Consider the following 17,946-nt stretch of genomic DNA (forward strand, 5'->3'; position numbering starts at 1 on the left):
GTTGCTTATTCTCTTTGAAAACTTATTTTTAATTTCTTTCTCTTTTTGCTTTTAGTTTTATGCACTCTTGTCACTCTTTAGTAGATAACTTTGTCTCCTGCTTTCCTATAGATACTGAAATAGTTAACCATGAACTTTCTTGTTTTCCTCTTCCTTATATTAGAATATCTCAGTATTTCTATTTTCAATTTTTTTAGTGAAGAGAGGTAACTTGTCTCATTCTGTACTTGCAGTCATATCTGACACCTTACTTATCTATTATCCTTATTCCTAGGTTGCTCCCCTCTACCTCCCATTCTCCAGTTTTTCTAAGTCTGGGGAAAACCTTAACTTGATCTTGCTCCCTCTATTAACTACTTGCCCATTTGTTTTTCTTTTTCATTGCTGACTTTTCAGAGTAAATGTTCCGTACTCACAGCTACCCACTCTTCTTAAACACCACCAAATCTATTTCTCAGTATTATTTGTCTATTCTGTAATGTTAACAGTTACCTTATTTCCACAGTCAGGTGACTTTTTTCCGTATTCATTTTCTTTTACTACAGTGCTAGTAAAAGGAAAAGAACCAGAAAGTTGTAGAAAGCAGGTACAATTCAAAAAAGATTTCTAAGCTTGCTCAGAGCCATGAAGAAAGATTACTGAGCTTGCTCACCCTTTCCTGCTCCACAGTTTCTCTTCCATCGACCCATGTCTCCTCCAGACCCATGGAGGCTTTGTGAACCAAAAGATAAAGCGAGGATATTGTATAGGCACTTTTGTAACCATTTTAACATGAAAAACAAAACGCAAAAACCATTCTTAGCTTCCAGCTCATAAAAATAATGGACAGGTGGCTAGATTTGACTCAAGGGCCAGGGCAGAATTTACTGACCTCTGGTGTAAAGAGACTAAAATTAAAGCTAATTGGAAAACCACGTGGCTGATATTACCATTTAGTAAGACAAACCAGAGGATATAGACTTTTTTAGGTATAGAAAACAGAAAAATGGTGGTGTGCTGGTTGGAAATCCAAGTGAAAGGTCTAAGCAAACAGGTTATATAATGAAGAAAGTAACTGCCACCTTTATTAAATGTTTACCCTTTTCCAAAAATTGTGCTAGCCATTTTATCTATAGTATTCATTTAAACATTACTATAGCCCTGAAAAGTAAATATTAATTTTCTCATTTTACAGATGAGGAAAAGTGAGTTTAGGGAAGTTGAATGCCTGGGCTTATATTATTAGTAAGTACTGAGCCAGGATCCTAACCTAAATCTGTCTTACTTCAAAGCTTGTGTTTAGCAATGTGGCATTCCAGTACCAGGGATAAAAAGAGGCTGTCATAGATGGAACTTTCACCTGATGTAAAATATATAAATATAGTATTTTGTTTCTTTGGTAAGGAAATTGCCTGTGGTAGGTTCTTTGGTTTTCTGTTTGTTTTTGTTTTTTTATAGTAAAAAAAAAAAAGTAATCAGAGTTACACAGTCTCCTCTGACTAGCTCCATCCGAGCCAATTTGGACTTTTAACTTAATAACTAGGAGCCCAGCGCATGAAATCACACAGCGCCGCCCACCCACCTGCAGCCCTGCCTTGACACCCAAACCTGTCCACACAGAGCTCCAGTGCGCCTGGCCCAGCCCCCAAACCCTTGGCCTTCTCTGGCCACTTCAAGCCCCGCCCTCAGTCTCTCGAGTCACTTTGGGATGGTCCCGCCTTCTCTGGGCGCCTCCCTGCTTTTATACCGTCTCCGGAGGAACACAGCGGCTCTGCCCTGTCATGGTGCCAGAGGAGAGCATGGAAGCCTCCTGCCTGCTGTGCTGTGTTCCTTCCCCTGGCAGGTGGGCCGTGGGGCGCTCTGAGTGCAAGCGGTGGGTGGCGAAGGACTGGTGAGGGGGGGCGCTATGGGCTCTCACCCCTGCCTTCCCTGGCATGGGATGGTCCCGCCTCCTCTGGGCACCTCCCCACTTTAGCCCAGCTAATATGCTAATGGTCCGATCGTTACACGTTATGGCTTCCCGGCCATTAGCATATGAGCTCTTTATTAGTATAGATAGACCTTAAGTTTGAAATTTGTCATAATGTTCAGAATGAAATACTAATAGAAAATTGTTCATGTATTGCTTTCTACCACTTATATCACAAATGCATATTAATTTCTGGAACATACTTTTAAAGAGGATTAATTTTTGGCCCTTTGATTTCTTTTTAACATCAGTAAGTAATATTTTTGCCTTTGGTAGTATGACTGGTGCTTTTAAGAGTAGTTAAATGTAACCAGATTAACCAAGGTTAAATATAACCAATAAAATAATTTTCTGAGGTTCTTTATTAACCCCTTAGCATATGTTTTGGTTTCTTACCTAAATATTCTCTTGAATTGAAATATATTTTGGGTTCATAGTCCTACCAAAGAACTTCACTAAAGATTTGTCAGTGCTTCTTTATATGAATTTGAATGTATCTTCATTTTAAAGTCTGTGAAAAAGGAAGGAAAAAATAGCTAAGCTTCTAAAACATGATAATAGTAGAAATTTATTCATAGAAGACATTTCATCATGTTTAGACAGTTGTTTTAATTAGAAAGTTGTTTTAATCAGGCCAGGTGAATAATAAATATCATTATTTATTTTATATAGCATGTAACTTATAATTACCAAGTTAAGTTTAAATTTTTACTTAAAAATATGTCTAAAATATGGAGAATCTGGATTCTCATTGCCACTTGGCCTGGAGGTCAAACCCTCCCTGGAATTAGCTACAACAATCAAGATTTAACTATAAGACTGCGAACAAAGACCACTAGGGGGTGCACCAAGGAAGCATAACAAAATGCGGAGACAAAGAAACAGGACAAAATTGTCAATGGAAGATATAGAATTCAGAACCACACTTTTAAGGTCTCTCAAGAACTGTTTAGAAGCTGCCGATAAACTTAATGAGATCTACATGAAAACTAATAAGACCCTCGATCTTATATTGGGGAACCAACTAGAAATTAAGCATACACGGACTGAAATAACGAATATTATACAGACACCCGACAGCAGACCAGAGGAGCGCAAGAATCAAGTCAATGATTTGAAATGCGAGGAAGCAAAAAACATCCAACCGGAAAAGCAAAATGAAAAAAGAATCCAAAAATGTGAGGATAGTGTAAGGAGCCTCTGGGACAGCTTCAAGCGTACCAACATCAGAATTATAGGGGTGCCAGAAGATGAGAGAGAGCAAGATATTGAAAACCTATTTGAAGAAATAATGACAGAAAACTTCCCCCACCTGGTGAAAGAAATGGACTTACAGGTCCAAGAAGCGCGGAGAACCCCAAACAAAAGGAATCCAAAGAGGACCACACCAAGACACATCATAATTAAAATGCCAAGAGCAAAAGATAAAGAGAGAATCTTAAAAACAGCAAGAGAAAGAAACTCAGTTTCCTACAAGGGAATACCCATACGACTGTCAGCTGATTTCTCAACAGAAACTTTGCAGGCCAGAAGGGAGTGGCAAGAAATATTCAAAGTGATGAATACCAAGAACCTACAACCAAGATTACTTTATCCAGCAAAGCTATCATTCAGAATTGAAGGTCAGATAAAGAGCTTCACAGATAAGGAAAAGCTAAAGGAGTTCATCACCACCAAACCAGGATTATATGAAATGCTGAAAGGTATCCTTTAAGAAGAGGAAGAGGAAGAAAAAGGTAAAGATACAAATTATGAACAACAAATATGCATCTATCAACAAGTGAATCTAAGAATCAAGTGAATAAATAATCTGATGAACAGAATGAACTGGTGATTATAATAGAATCAGGGACATAGAAAGGGAATGGACTGACTATTCTTGGGGGGGAAAGGGGTGTGGGAGATGTGGGAAGAGACTGGACAAAAATCGTGCACCTATGGATGAGGACAGTGGGTGGGGAGTGAGGGTGGAGGGTGGGGCGGGAACTGGGAGGAGGGGAGTTATGGGGGGGAAAAAAAAAAAAAGAGGAACAAATGTAATAATCTGAACAATAAAGATTTAATTAAAAAAAAATAAAATAAAATATGAAGAATCTATATTTTGGCACCATGGAATTACATACTTCCATGAAGAAACTAATAAATTAATAATTTCATAACTTGCCATGCCATATGCTACCTTCATTTGAGAAGGTTACATTCTGCCCAGTTGGAACATCGCCCCTTGCACCAAAAGGTTGCTGGTTCAGTTCTCCATCAGGGCACAGACCCTAGGTTTCGGTTTCTCTCTCTCGCTCTCACTCTAGGTCTCTCTCCTCTCCTCTCCCCTCCTTCTCAGCATGTCCTCAGGTGAGGATTTTAAAAAAGTTACATTCTGCTGAATATATTTATTTTTTTAAAATATATTTTTATTGATTAAGATATTACATATGTGTTGAATATATTTATTTATTCATTTTAAAAATTAGCAGCTGAAAAAAAAATTAGCAGCTGATGAAGAATGTGTGACATCAGTAGTCTATACCATGATGCCTGGTTAACACTCCAAATGATAAATGCGCATACCATATAATGACAATTTATTTTCTTTCTTTTCTAAATTTCCAGTTCAGAGTGCAGTGATGGAGAATGGTCTGCTTCTTTGCCTCATCGATTTTCTGGTACAGAAAAAGATCAGTCCTCAAGTGATGAAAGTTGGGAGACTCTACCAGGAAAAGATGAAAATGAACCTGGACTACACAGTGATAGCAGTAGTCCTGAAGTAAACCAAGAATTATCTCTTCAGGAAGGGTATGTTTAACATTGAGATCTATTGTTTTAAGAATGCTATATATCACATTCAGATGTTGAGTACGCTATTAAATGCATTTATAAGCCCTGTGTAGGACCAGTAGGTCCTACTGATTTTTTTCATTATGGTTTTAGTGTGTTACAAAGAACAGTCACATTGAAAATACAGGCAATTTCAGTACCTTCTATTAAAATACAGTATGTGTTTCCACTTCGCTTTACTAAAGAAAACTTGGTCATTGAAAAGATCACTTTGATGGAGTTAGGTATGAGTGAATTAGAGCTGTAATTGCTATACAGTGGCTATATACTGTGAAATGCCAAATAGCAAATATTTTCAATTCTACCGTTGTAGTGTAAAAGTAGCCATAGACAATGAGTAAATGAATGGGTATAGCTGTCTTGCAACAAGATTTTAATTATATAAACCAGTGAGTGACAGGCTAGAAATAACCTATGGGCCACAGTTTACCAACCCTTGCGCTAGTTATTTCCACAGTAAGAGTGATTCTGGCTGTTAGGTTGATTTCACGCACACACACACTTTTTTTAAATTGCACTAAGGAAGTACCTCCGTTATTTTATAGATTTCTAGCAAGAATGCTTGCTAATTTTATTAAAGTCTTTTTAGCATCAGAGGAAATGATCATAAGATTTTTCACTTTTAAAGAATAATTCTTTTACTGTATTTTTTTTTAAATATTTTTAATTGATTTTTTTACAGAGAGGAAGGGAGAGGGATAGAGAGTTAGAAACATCGATGAGAGAGAAACATCGATCAGCTGCCTCCTGCACACTCCCTACTGGGGATGTGCCCGCAACCAAGGTACATGCCCTTGGCTGGAATTGAAGTTGGGACCCTTGAGTCCGCAGGCCGGCACTCAATCCACTAAGCCAAACTGGTTAGGGCTACTGTATTTCTTAATATTTAATTGCGCTTGTTTCATGAAATAAACTCAACATGATCACATAATCATGGTTTATTCTCATTATAGTGAACTGCTGGATTCTGTTTGCTAATATTTTACATAGGATTTTAATATTGAGAGCCATTGTGCGAATTGTTGCTAGTTTTTTTTGTCTTGATAACAATTTGATACTTTGCTAAAAGATTATGTTTCCTTTTTTTCTTTTTGAATTCTTGGTGTTTAAGTAGATTATTCCTTTAAATAACTTATTCATTCCTTTAAAGTTGTTTAAATAGCTTCTTATTTAAATAGCTTGTTTATTACTTTAAATGTTGTTAGTATTTGTTTGTGAAACCTAGCCTGGTGATGGAGTAGCTTTGTGATAATTTTAATTTTTTTCTATGATAATTAGTTGGTTCTAATATTTAGTCTCATGGGATCGATTTTGGTGAATATGTTTTCTTAGGAAAAATCTTTCAGCTTAGACTAATATTAAAATTAGTATTTCTCAAAGGGTATAAATTTCCAGCATGAGATGAATTCTGTAAGAAAATCTGGGAGTAAAACATTAGAAAATCTGTAAAGAAAGAAATTTACAAATATAATTGGTTTTGACACATTGGTAGGTTGAGGTGGAGTCTTTTGCTCTTCAAGATTATATGTTCTGTCATCTTTAATCACTATTACTTAATTTACTAATACTATTGTTTCATATGTAATTTGTGGTAGTAATTATTCATTCAGCAGGTATTTATTGAGCATTTAATATGTGCTAAGCATTGTGCTGGTTCCCAGGAATATATATCAGTCAACAAGACAAAAGAAGATTCCCTTGTGAAGCTCACATTATGGTGGGAGAGACAAATAATAAGATACAAACATGATACAAACTGTGATGTTTAGTCTGAAGGAAATAAAACACTAATTTGATAGGAAGTAACTGATAGGGGCCTACATTCAGGGAGGACTTTCATAAAAATGACTTCTGAGCTGGGATCTGAAAGATAAGAATTAGCAGTTGAGGAAGAGCTTTCTAGGCAGAAACAAAGGTCAGAGCAGAGGCACTGAAAAGGAAAGGGCTTTGTATATATGAAGATAGTATAGCTGAAGTGAATGAGATGAAGTACTCAGGAACCAGACTCTGCAGGACATACAGCATCTAGAATTTATTCAGAGATCAGTGAAATTTTAACTGGAGAAGTCATTGATCTGACACACATTTTTAAAAGATCACTCTAGCTGTTTCATAGAGATTGAATTGGAAAGGGATTAAAGTTAAACGGGGGAAGCGGTAAATTTGGTTTTGGACTAGGGGATGATAAGTGAGGATTAAGTAAAGAAAAGAGGTTTGAGAATATTTTTGAGTTATAAATTAAAGGATGAATAAGGTGTAAGATGAAGGAGGAATCAGTCAATTATGGCTGGGTGTTTTGGTTTGAGCATTGGATAGATGCTAATGTCACTGACTGAGATGGAGAAGTCTGGGGAGAGAACTGGGAAGTAGGAACTCTTTGGAAGTTTTAAGTGCCATTTGGACAGACATACAGTGTAAATGGAATGTAGGCAACTGGATATTTAACTTTCAAGTTTAAGGAAAATGTCCCAGATTGTAATTAAATATAAATATTATATGGGTATAAACAAAAACACATTTGTAAATCATCAGCTACTTGCATTGATATCCTATAATAATAAAACCCACTAATTTGTTTAAAAAAATAAAAGTGGGAGGTGAGAAGTACAGAACTAAAACACTGGACAACAATCATACTTAAGTTGTTACGGAGAAGATCAGAGGTGAAATGTATTGTTTGGGAGAGGATTGAAAGTTAACTTTTGACGTAGTTTAAATTTGTATGGTAAAATTTCAGGGTTAACCACTATAAGGTATATGTACTGGAAACCTGTAGAGGAGGAAAGAAAGGAATCAAGGTGTGCAAAAGAACACTTAAAGTCAATTTGAATAAAAGGAAAGAAAGGGAGAAAAAAGCAAAAAACAGCAGAAAATAGAGATGAAAAACATAGAATCTAGAAACAAGTCCTGCAATAAATATAAATTGCCTAATCCCTGCTTATAAAAGCTTCAGATCAGTTTGTTTTCTTTAAGTTAAATGCTGTTTACAAAAAGCATAAGTAAATAGAAAGAAAATAAAAGGGTAGAAAATGATATTTCAGGCAAATACTAACTAAAAGAAAATGGTAGTTATATTAACATTAGCAAAGTAGACTTAAAGACACAAAAGCATTATTGGGGAGCATGAGAGTCATTATGTAATAAGTCCAATTTACCAGTAAAATGTAGCAATTTTAATTTGAATACTTCTAATGAAATAGACTTGCAATAAATCAAAATTTGACCAAACTAGAAAATATTGACAAACTTACTATTGGGAATTGTTTAAATACGTTTCTCATTTACTGATAATTCATGGATCTAAAAAAATTCATATATCTTTAGCATATTTTAACAACTCATTTAAGCATGGTTTAATGAGCACTGCATCCTTTGGAATACACAAACATATAAAAACCGAACTTGTACTAGATTACAAAGCACAGATTAACACATTTCAGCGTCATTTTCCTGCCCTCAATATTTTCTGACCAAAATGCTATTAACTTAGAAATAAATTCAAATATCCATTCTTTTAAATAATCAGGAGGATAAAGAAGAAATAATAGAAATTTTAAATGTCCACAAGTAAATGATAATGAAAATACCACCAATCAAATTTTTTTGGATGCAATGAAATTGGTAAAGGGAAATTTTAAAAATACTTATATTAAAAAAAGAATAATAACTGAAAATTGAGCTGTGCATTTAACTTAAAATAGAAAAGGAATGTTAGAATAAACAAAGAAAAGTAGATTAAAATTAGGAAAGACAAAAAAGCAGAGATGAAAGAAATCAGAAGTTGAAACTTTGAAAGATTAAGAAAGAGACAATCCATTTGGATAGTAAATAAGAAATTAAGGACAAGGCATAAGACTGAAATAAATAGTGGATACTGCTATAAATTAATAAAGATTGAATATTAAAAAGAGTACTGGTAAACTTTGTACCAGTAAATTTTGAAAACTTACAAGAATTTGACAAATTTCTAGAAAAATATAATTCATCAAAACACAGGAAGAAATACAAAGCCTGATAATACTATAACTATTCAATTTGGTAATCAATGATTTAAAATCTTCCCATGGAGAAAAACAACTGACCCAGATGGTTTTAGAGCTCAGTTCTCTTAAACTAAACTTTTAAGGATCATGTCATTCTACTCTTCTAAAGACTAGAAAAAAATTATTTCTTCAAATCATTTTAATAAGGTCAGTAGACCCTAATACCAAGAGTATGTGAAGAAAATTATATATTTTTTTCATTAAAATACATGTTAAAATCTTAAACAGAATTATTGGAAATTTGACTTTGGAAATGTATTGTTTTAAAAGGTAAAACTCAATTATAAATCTGAATTTATTTCAGAAATGCAGTGGTAGTTTCACATAAGTATAAATGTCATTCACCACTAGCAAAATACAGGAGAAAATTCATATGTAGATTCTTTAGATGGAGAAAATAAATCACTTAATAATGTTTAATACCTCATCATAATAAAAATTTAGAAACTGGGACTAGAAGAGAATTTCCTTGATTTGATAAAAAGTCTCTAGTAAAAAAATAAAATCATTTTCAGTAAGGTAGACTTCAAAAATCCCCGCTTAAAATAGGAACAGACACAGACAAGGGTGCTTACTAGTACTATTTCCATAGCCATTGTTGCTGGAGGTCTTATCATGACATGATGGGAAAATAAAGGGTAGAAAGCTATAAAAAGAAGAGGAAGTGAAAAGGAAAGAAAAAAATTGTGAGAATATATTTCTAGAACATAAAATCTTAATGTTCAGAATGTATAAAGAACTCGTAGAAATCAGTAAAGAAACAAACACTGACAATCTAATTGCAAAATGACCAAATCCTTGAGCAGATAACTCACTGAAGAGGAAATATTAGTGGTGAATAAAATATGCTTTTGATACTAACGTATCAAAAGATGCTTAGATCTTTAGTACCCAGGGGATTGTATGCTAAGATCACAAGGAGGTATCATTTTTTACTATCCCATTAGATTAGCAAAAATCAGGAAATTTGATGTCCGGGTTTGGAAGATATGAATAATTTTTACACACTGCTTGTTAAGGTACAAAGTAGGTCAAATTCAATGAAATTATGTAATAACTGTAACATTTGCATGGTAGACTACCCATTTATTCCACTTTTGGATACAAACCTTGGAGAAACTTCCCCATATGGCTCAGAAGTTGTTTATAAGAATGTTCTTTGCAGTACTTTTCATGAAAGCCATAAAACTGGATATAACCCAAATATTAATTAATACGAGAAAAATTGATGGTATATTCATACATGGAGTATTATTATGCAGCATTGGGAATGAATGAGCCATAGTTACATACATAAACATGGATGAATGCAGAGAGATACAGTGCTGAGTGAAAATAATCATTTCTGGAATCTATTTCATAAAGCTTTAAAACAAGCAGAAGTAAATATCTTCTTTAAGCACACAAAGGTAATGAAAACTTTTTTCAAAAGGCAATGAAATGACAATAGCAGCATCAAAATAGTTCTTTTCTCGGGAGGTTGAGGCCAACATGTAGAGTAAAAGGTGGTAATAGTCGGTGGTAATATTCTAGTTTCCTGGTCTGGGTGTTGGGTTAATGGATATCCTATATAATAAAAGCCTAATATGCAAATTGACTGAACAGTTGAATGACCGGTGGAACAACTGGTCATTATGACACGCACTGACCACCAGGGGATGCCCAATTCAGGAGCTGCCCCAAGCTCACAGGCCCCAGGCCAGCCAAGGCAGGTGCCAGTGGGGGCCCCCCCAATGGCCCCATTGGTCACCCCGCAGATTGGCCCTGATCGCCGGTCAGGCCTAGGGATCCTACCTGTGCACGAACTAGTGCACTGGGCCTCTAGTTCAATATAATGTGCTTTCTAACATAAGTAGATTGTATACATTCTTCATTGGGTAAAAAAAAAAAAATGAGTTAAAAAATAACAGGAATTGAAGGTGAGAAAGTAGAGACAGTCACTGTACCCAGTTCTTTATAAAAAGAAAGGAATCACAGGTGGATGTTCAGCCTAGGAAAGCAAAGCTTTGTCTCCACTGCCCAAAAAACAAGATGCATGATTGTTTGCTTCTAGAATGTTCCAGAGGAGAATAACAGATAATTATAGGAAAGATAAAGTGAAGTCCTAAAGAAGACAATAAGGGTTGGGATCCAGATTTCAAGGAGAGGGCCTTTAGGAGCAGAGACTCTTCCATTGTAACTACAGTGGGGCCTTGACTTAGGAGTGTCCCGACTAACGAGTTTTTTGAAATACCAGCTGTCTCTCGGCTGATTTTTTGCATTGAGTTGATAGAATAATTTGAGTTAACGAGCTCCTTAACGAGCTCAGTCTCAGAACAAATTAAACTCGTAAGTCAAGGCCCCACTGTATAGTAGGTAGGTACAAGTGTAGGTGAGTCTGTAGATTTACTAGTGGGAAGAAAGATGAGTCTCTTAGGTGATTTCAGTATTCTCATTGTTACTAGATGTTGAGAATTGGTTAGGACAGGAAGGTTGTGAAGTTTAAGAAAAGAAGAGGTGGGAAATAGGCTTTTAGAGAGCAGAGTAACAAAGTTTTTAGGTAAACTGAATAATTAGTTGCTGGTCAGTAAGTAATGAGTGTCCATTTGAGATTTGTGGTGTGTGTTTTTTTTAATTTAATCACATGTGTGTTTTCCTTTAGGCTTTTACAGCTGTTCTAGTGGCTTTACAAACTTTATGTAAACGTTCTTTAAATTTTTGTTACTCAAAAATTGTTATGTTAGAATCCTTTATAATAAAAGGGTAATATGCAAATTGACCCTAATGGTGGAACCACTAGTCGCTCTGACACACACTGACCACCAGGGGGAAGACGCTCAATGCAGGAGCTTCCCCTTGGTGTTCGGTGCGCTTCCACAGGGGGAGCACTGCTCAGCCAGAAGCTGGCTCATGGCTGGCCAGCAGAGTAGCAGTGGCAGAAGCCTTTCCCGCCTCTGCAGCAGCGCTAAAGATATCCGACTAAAGCAGTGGTTCTCAACCTTCTGGCCCTTTAAATACAGTTCCTCATGTTGTGACCCAACCATAAAATAATTTTCGTTGCTACTTCATAACTGTAATTTGCTACTGTTATGAATTGTAATGTAAATATCTGATATGCAGGATGGTCTTAGGCGACCCCTGTGAAAGGGTCATTCAACCGCCAAAGGGGTTGCGACACACAGGTTGAGAACTGCTGGACTAAAGGCTTAGGCTCGCTCCCTGGAGGCTGCCAGAGGGATGTCTGACTTCCAGCTTAAGCCTAAGCCGTCAGTCAGACATCCCCTGAGGGTTCCCAGACTGCGAAAGGGCGCAGGCTGGGCTGAGGGCCCCTCATTCCCCGGGTGCATGAATTTTCATGCACTGGGCCTCTAGTAAAGAAATAATTCTTCAAATTAAGTGGTGGGATTCCATCTTTGCAACTGGATGACAGAATAGGGTACCCTTGATTTTGTAAGCTATAATCCCCTTTGAGGATTTAAAAAAAATTTTTTTAAATAATTCTTTATTGTTGGAAGTATTACATATGTCCCCTTTCCCCCCCTCCCCATTAACCCCCTCCAGCCTGTCCCACTCCACCCCTGCCCCAGGCTCTCAGCACCCTATTGTCTGTGTCCATGGGTTATGCATATATGTATACAAGTCTTTGGTTGGTTACCTCCCACCCACTCACCCTCCCCTTCCTTCCCTCTGGGATTCCACACACTGTTCCATTCTTCCATGTCTCTGGATCCACTCCGATCATCAGTTTATTTTGTTACTTAGATTCCACATATGACACTTGTGACACTTGTCTTTCTCTGACTGACTTATTTCACTTAGCATGATACTCTCCAGTTCCCTCCATTTTGTCTCAAAGGGTAAGAGATTCTTGTTTTTTACTGCTGCATGGTATTCCATGGTATAAATGTACCACAGCTTTTTTATTCACTCATCTACTGATGGGCACTTGGCCTTTCAGGATTTTTGACTCCTTTTTCAAATTTCAGTTACTTCCCTTTATAAGATAGGGATTTGAAATCTTAAAAATTTGCTATGCAATCACCATTCTTAAAAGTGAGCTTATACCTAAAGCTTTGGCAGCTACTTATATGTGTCTTGAGTTATACAGTGGGGCCTTGACTTACGAGTTTAATTTGTTCCGTGACGGAGCTCGTAACTCAAATTACTCGTATGTCAAATCAAAAAGTGAACGAGTGAGACACGTGATGCTGGGCTGATGTTGTGGCGTTCACTGTGACGTTCACTGTGCCAACTAGCGGTGAGGTATCTGAAGCTGACTCGTAATCTGAATTTTAGCTCACAACTCAAAGCAAAAAATCGGCCGAGAGACGGCTTGTATCTCGAAAAACTCGTTAGTGGGGACACTCGTAAGTCAAGGCCCCACTGTAAAATGAAAACCAGTTAGTTAAATACTAGTTAATTAGGAATGTTATATGCTCTCCAGGATTTTCATAAAATAAATTTCTTATAAGATAGCTTTATTTTATGAAAGCCTTGGCCCTTTAAAGTGTTGGCATTAAACCAAACATCTGAAATTCTGTGCTGCAAATAATGAATACTACAACTGCTGATTTATTAGCTAAAGGAAGTTACTCACATTTATAAATCAGAATAGTTAGTGTTTTCAGTTTAATTTGATTTTTCTGCCTTTCATTTTAATTTCTCAGAAAATTCCATGATGCATGATTATAGGATAGCAAATTTAAAATTCAGTAATGAAAATTTCTTTAAAATATTCAATATTAGCTTATTGGTATATTTTGATAAGTTTAATATTTCTCTTCATAGAATATTATCAGTTTTAGTTTCTATTGAGGAGTAGGGATCTTTAATCCTTTTCTGGGAAGGAGCAACAGTCTGTCTGAAGATTTGGGGTAACAGTGTAGACTATAATCAGGAGAATAGACGATGCTGGTGGTCTTCTAAGATTTTCACTGGGATTAGGTGGTGGGGATACATGATGAGGTATTTTCAGCTTTCGGGCATGGTAGTGGCATTCATTTTCTCTAAGCTGTGCTGAAAAATCCTCAAAAGGGAAGGACAAGTTGGCAATGTCCCTTCCTAGTTGAAATGCCTGTGACTCTGGTGGTGGTAGTGGTAGATATAGACTTCCTATCTTCCAAATATGGAATTGCAAAAGAATGAACCATTTGGAGACATGATTAGATAACGTCTTTTTTAAAGTCTGATATATTACTGCATAATGTTATAATGGCATTTTGTTGATTTTTGAGTTGCCAGAATGAAGAAAGACCATTAAAGCTCTAAATTTTTGTGAATATGTTAGCTAGGGTGTGTGTATGTATGAATGCATATGTGGAGAGAAGGAAGATTGAGATATTGTCCTAAATATTTTCAAGGTTTTTGAAGCATTCAAAACTTACATTGTATGCATATAGTCCCATGGAGATATTAGTTTCTGTTGTTAGCTACACAAAATGAAAGATACTTTGACCCCATTGTTCAGAATCTTCTTTTTTTTTTAAGAGCAAAATTCCTTTTGTTATACTATCAAGATAACTTTGATCCAGCACATTGCCACTCTTGAAGCCTGCGAAAATTTATGTGAAATGGTAGGAATTTATATAAACTTTGTATAACATGTTGAAAGCATATGCCATACCACTTATTTTCTATTTCTATAACTGTGCTATGATGAATTATTAAAGACAGAATGAAATGTTTAAGCAAAATACGTAGCCAGGAATTGGTTATATAGTAGGAGTATTAATGACATGTTATAAGTTATTTAGACTCATTATGATGACTTATTATTTTAGTTTTCTTCTTTGAATTAAAAAACCCATACATTAAAATTTCTTAAACTAAATAATTTTCACCAATATATTTAAGTTTTATATTAATTATACTAGAGGCCCAGTGCACAAAATTCATGCATGGGTAGGGTCCCTAGGCCTGGCTGGTGATTGGGACCTTCCGGCTGCCAGCCAGGGCCTCCCTTCATTCCACGCCACACGCTGGTGGTCAGCACATGTCATAGTGAGCGATCAAACTCCCTGTCGAACTCCCGTTGGGACACTTTGCATATTAGCCTTTTATATATATAGATACCTGAAGTACAGAGTAGCTAGGTAATTTTGGTATCTGTATAATAGGAAAGAAACGTATTTTTTGTAGGAATACATTAGAAATAACAGAAATTTCAAGGTTTATTCCAGGCTTACTAGGTTGTTTTTTAAGGATTTATTACATTTGCAATACAAAGATGGAGTATCTATTATGTACCAAGCACTTGTTATAGGGGGTGAAGATACAGTGATGAGAAACAACACTGTATATGCCCTTGAAAAACCCCCAGTCTAGGAGGAGACAAGCGAGTCACCACAAAAGTTACAATACAGTGTGATGAATGCTTCCATAAAGGTGTGCATAAAGATCTATTGCTTAGGAATTTTTAGTTTGATTTTATATTTTAAACCTATTTGGGGTTAAATTTTTCATTAGACCTAATTATGCACAGAAGGAAAATATTCACTATCTATATATATATATAAAAACCTAAGATGCAGAGTGTCCCCTCAGGCATTTGATCGCTCACTATGACATGCACTGACCATCAGGGGGCAGTGTGGAATGAAGGAAGGCCCCGGCCAGCGGCCAGCAGCCAGCAGCCACAAGGGACCCTACCCATGCACAAGTTTTGTGCACTGGGCCTCTAGTCTTTATATATTTGAGGAAAGTATATTGTCATGCTAATTTCTCTGATTTTACTAGACTGGCTGTACTAGATACTAAATCTTACAAGCCTGTTATTCTGAAGTATAGTTTAGGAACTGAAATTAAAGAAACATTTACGAGTTTAGGTATATAAAGATATACTGTTTTCTATGTATTTAAAATGTGTTGATTTTTATAAGCAGACATTGTTTACATCCCTTTCATAGATGTTTTTACCCCCAAAGTTAAATTTGCATATTAAAATGAATAGAATTCTAATTATAGCTGCTCTTAAAGTTGAAATATATAAATTTTTGTATGACATTATTTCTTATCTTAAAACTTAACCAAACTAAAATTCAGCCCTGGCAATACTATGATCCTTTTGATATACTAAAAGGTATTTTTCTGTTAGGTAAAATGAATAAGAAAATCATACCAGTATAATGATATTATTTATAAATTCATAAAGTACCTTTATTTTAGTTTATTGCAGCTGTGACATGCCTTTTGTTTCTTATGTATTATAATTAATTTTTCTCAATTTGATCTTCGTGTCCATATTTTTGGTGTCCTGACTTTTCCATGAGTGTTTAACGTGCATGTCGTGAAATTTAACCATCTGTGGCTTCAAGGTTTTGAATCATGCTTAGAATGTCAGATTTTTTTTGTAAAAATTTTCCTCATGATTCTTTTAGTACTTTTATTGTTTTAGAGGTGGTGGGAGTGTACATGCATTTTTAAAAAGTATATCTGGAATTTATTTAAGAGTAAATAATAACTTAAGAGATTTAACCTCCCTCTCTCCAGTTGGATACTCAGTTGTCCCAATATCATGTATTGACTAGCCCTTTTTCATGCTGTTCTGTACTGCTTCTCTTCCTTATTTTCTTTGTACTATTTATTTGTCTGTCTGAGCTTATTTTTTAGTGGGAGAAATATTGACAAATAAGAAAATGATAAGTAAGAGTAAAGTCTGTAATTAAAAAAGGCTGAGTAACCTGGTAGCCAGTGACTGGAGAGTTTCCTCTTTGAGAAGATAATATTACTCTGACCTGAATATCAAGGAGTGAGTAGCTGTGCTAAAAAATCTGGCGAAATACAGTGGGGCCTTGACTTACGAGTTTAATTCGTTCCGAGACCGAGCTCGTTAAGGAGCTCGTTAACTCAAATTACTCTATCAACTCAATGCAAAAAATCGGCCCAGAGACAGCTGGTATCTCAAAAAACTCGTTAGTCGGGACACTCGTAAGTCAAGGCCCCACTGTAATTTTTCACAAAGAAGAATTGACCCCAGGGTGGAAATGATCTCCATCTCTTCCCAGAGTAGAGTGATTATAGGAATGTAGTGAATGGAGGGAAGAGTAGTGAGAGGTAATAGTTGGAGAAGAGGACCAAGGAGAAAGCATGTTTTATGTAGGGATTTGTAGGTCAGATGGAGGAATTTGGATTTTATTTTAACTGGAGGAAACTATTCAAGAGTAGTGTTTAAGAATTTAAATGATCTACGGTGAATTTTTTAATTTTTTTCTCCTACAAAAAGAGGAAATATAGGAGATTAGATAATTTGTATATCAAATAAATAGGTTCTTATGTAATTAGGAGCTTATTTCTATATATATGTGACCCTATAGCAAATTTACTTCATTTTTAAATAATTTTACATTTAAAGAAAACAGATTTTTAAAAATCGTAAGTGCCAAGAGTTTAGGACTCAAAGGATAAAGAATCTGCTTGCACTAAATAGAACTCTTTAAAGGACAATTGTATGATGTGTTTTAAAATAATATATTTTTTCTCTTAAAATGTTTCTATTAGGGAACAGACATCCTTGGAAGAGGGAGAAATTCCTTGGTTGCAGTACAATGAGGTCAATGAAAGCAGCAGTGATGAGGGAAATGAGCAGGCTAATGAATTTGCACAGCCAGAGGCTTTCATGTTGGATGGTAACAATAACCTTGAGGATGACTCCAGTGTGAGTGAAGATTTAGATGTGGACTGGAGGTAGGTAGCAGTGTTATCACCATGCTTAATTGTTCATTGAGTAGAATTTGTTCATGATTTTAAATTATGAAAACTGAATCTCTGGTAGCTAAAAAGTATTCTTATTTCCCCATCGTCTTCAAAGCTCATTTCAGAGGTTTACTTCCTACAGGGACACCTTCCTACTTATTCCAGTCAATGACCTCTTCCATCTTTGACATTTAGCTCGCTTGAAGTTCACCTTATTATATCCCAGTGAATTATACACTCATGGTTTGAGATTTCCAGCTTTTAAATTTACCCTTATATGCTAAATATAGCACTTAGTATAATCCTGTGTGTGTTGTTGTTGTTTTTTTAAACAAGGTCCTGAACATTATTTGAAGAATTTTAAAACCTGTGATTGGATCAGAATCATAGAATATAATTTTCCATCTTTATATATTTTGAATAGAAACTATAATTGTACTTACCCAGAAATGT

At 35.6% G+C, this 17,946-nt stretch overlaps 1 protein-coding gene across 3 annotated transcripts in view; it reads left to right on the plus strand.

Moving 5' to 3' along the window:
• Positions 1 to 17,946, plus strand: part of PJA2 (praja ring finger ubiquitin ligase 2) — a 68,686-nt gene that overhangs the window by 38,882 nt on the left and 11,858 nt on the right. For all 3 annotated transcript variants that reach the window (XM_059693937.1, XM_059693940.1, XM_059693939.1), the window contains 2 exons: positions 4,556 to 4,738; positions 17,299 to 17,484. In XM_059693937.1, the coding sequence (XP_059549920.1) occupies positions 4,556 to 4,738; positions 17,299 to 17,484 (369 nt within the window). The remainder of the gene's footprint in view (positions 1 to 4,555; positions 4,739 to 17,298; positions 17,485 to 17,946) is intronic.

This window comes from Myotis daubentonii, chromosome 4 (genome assembly GCF_963259705.1).
Source record: "Myotis daubentonii chromosome 4, mMyoDau2.1, whole genome shotgun sequence".
NCBI lineage: Eukaryota > Metazoa > Chordata > Mammalia > Chiroptera > Vespertilionidae > Myotis > Myotis daubentonii.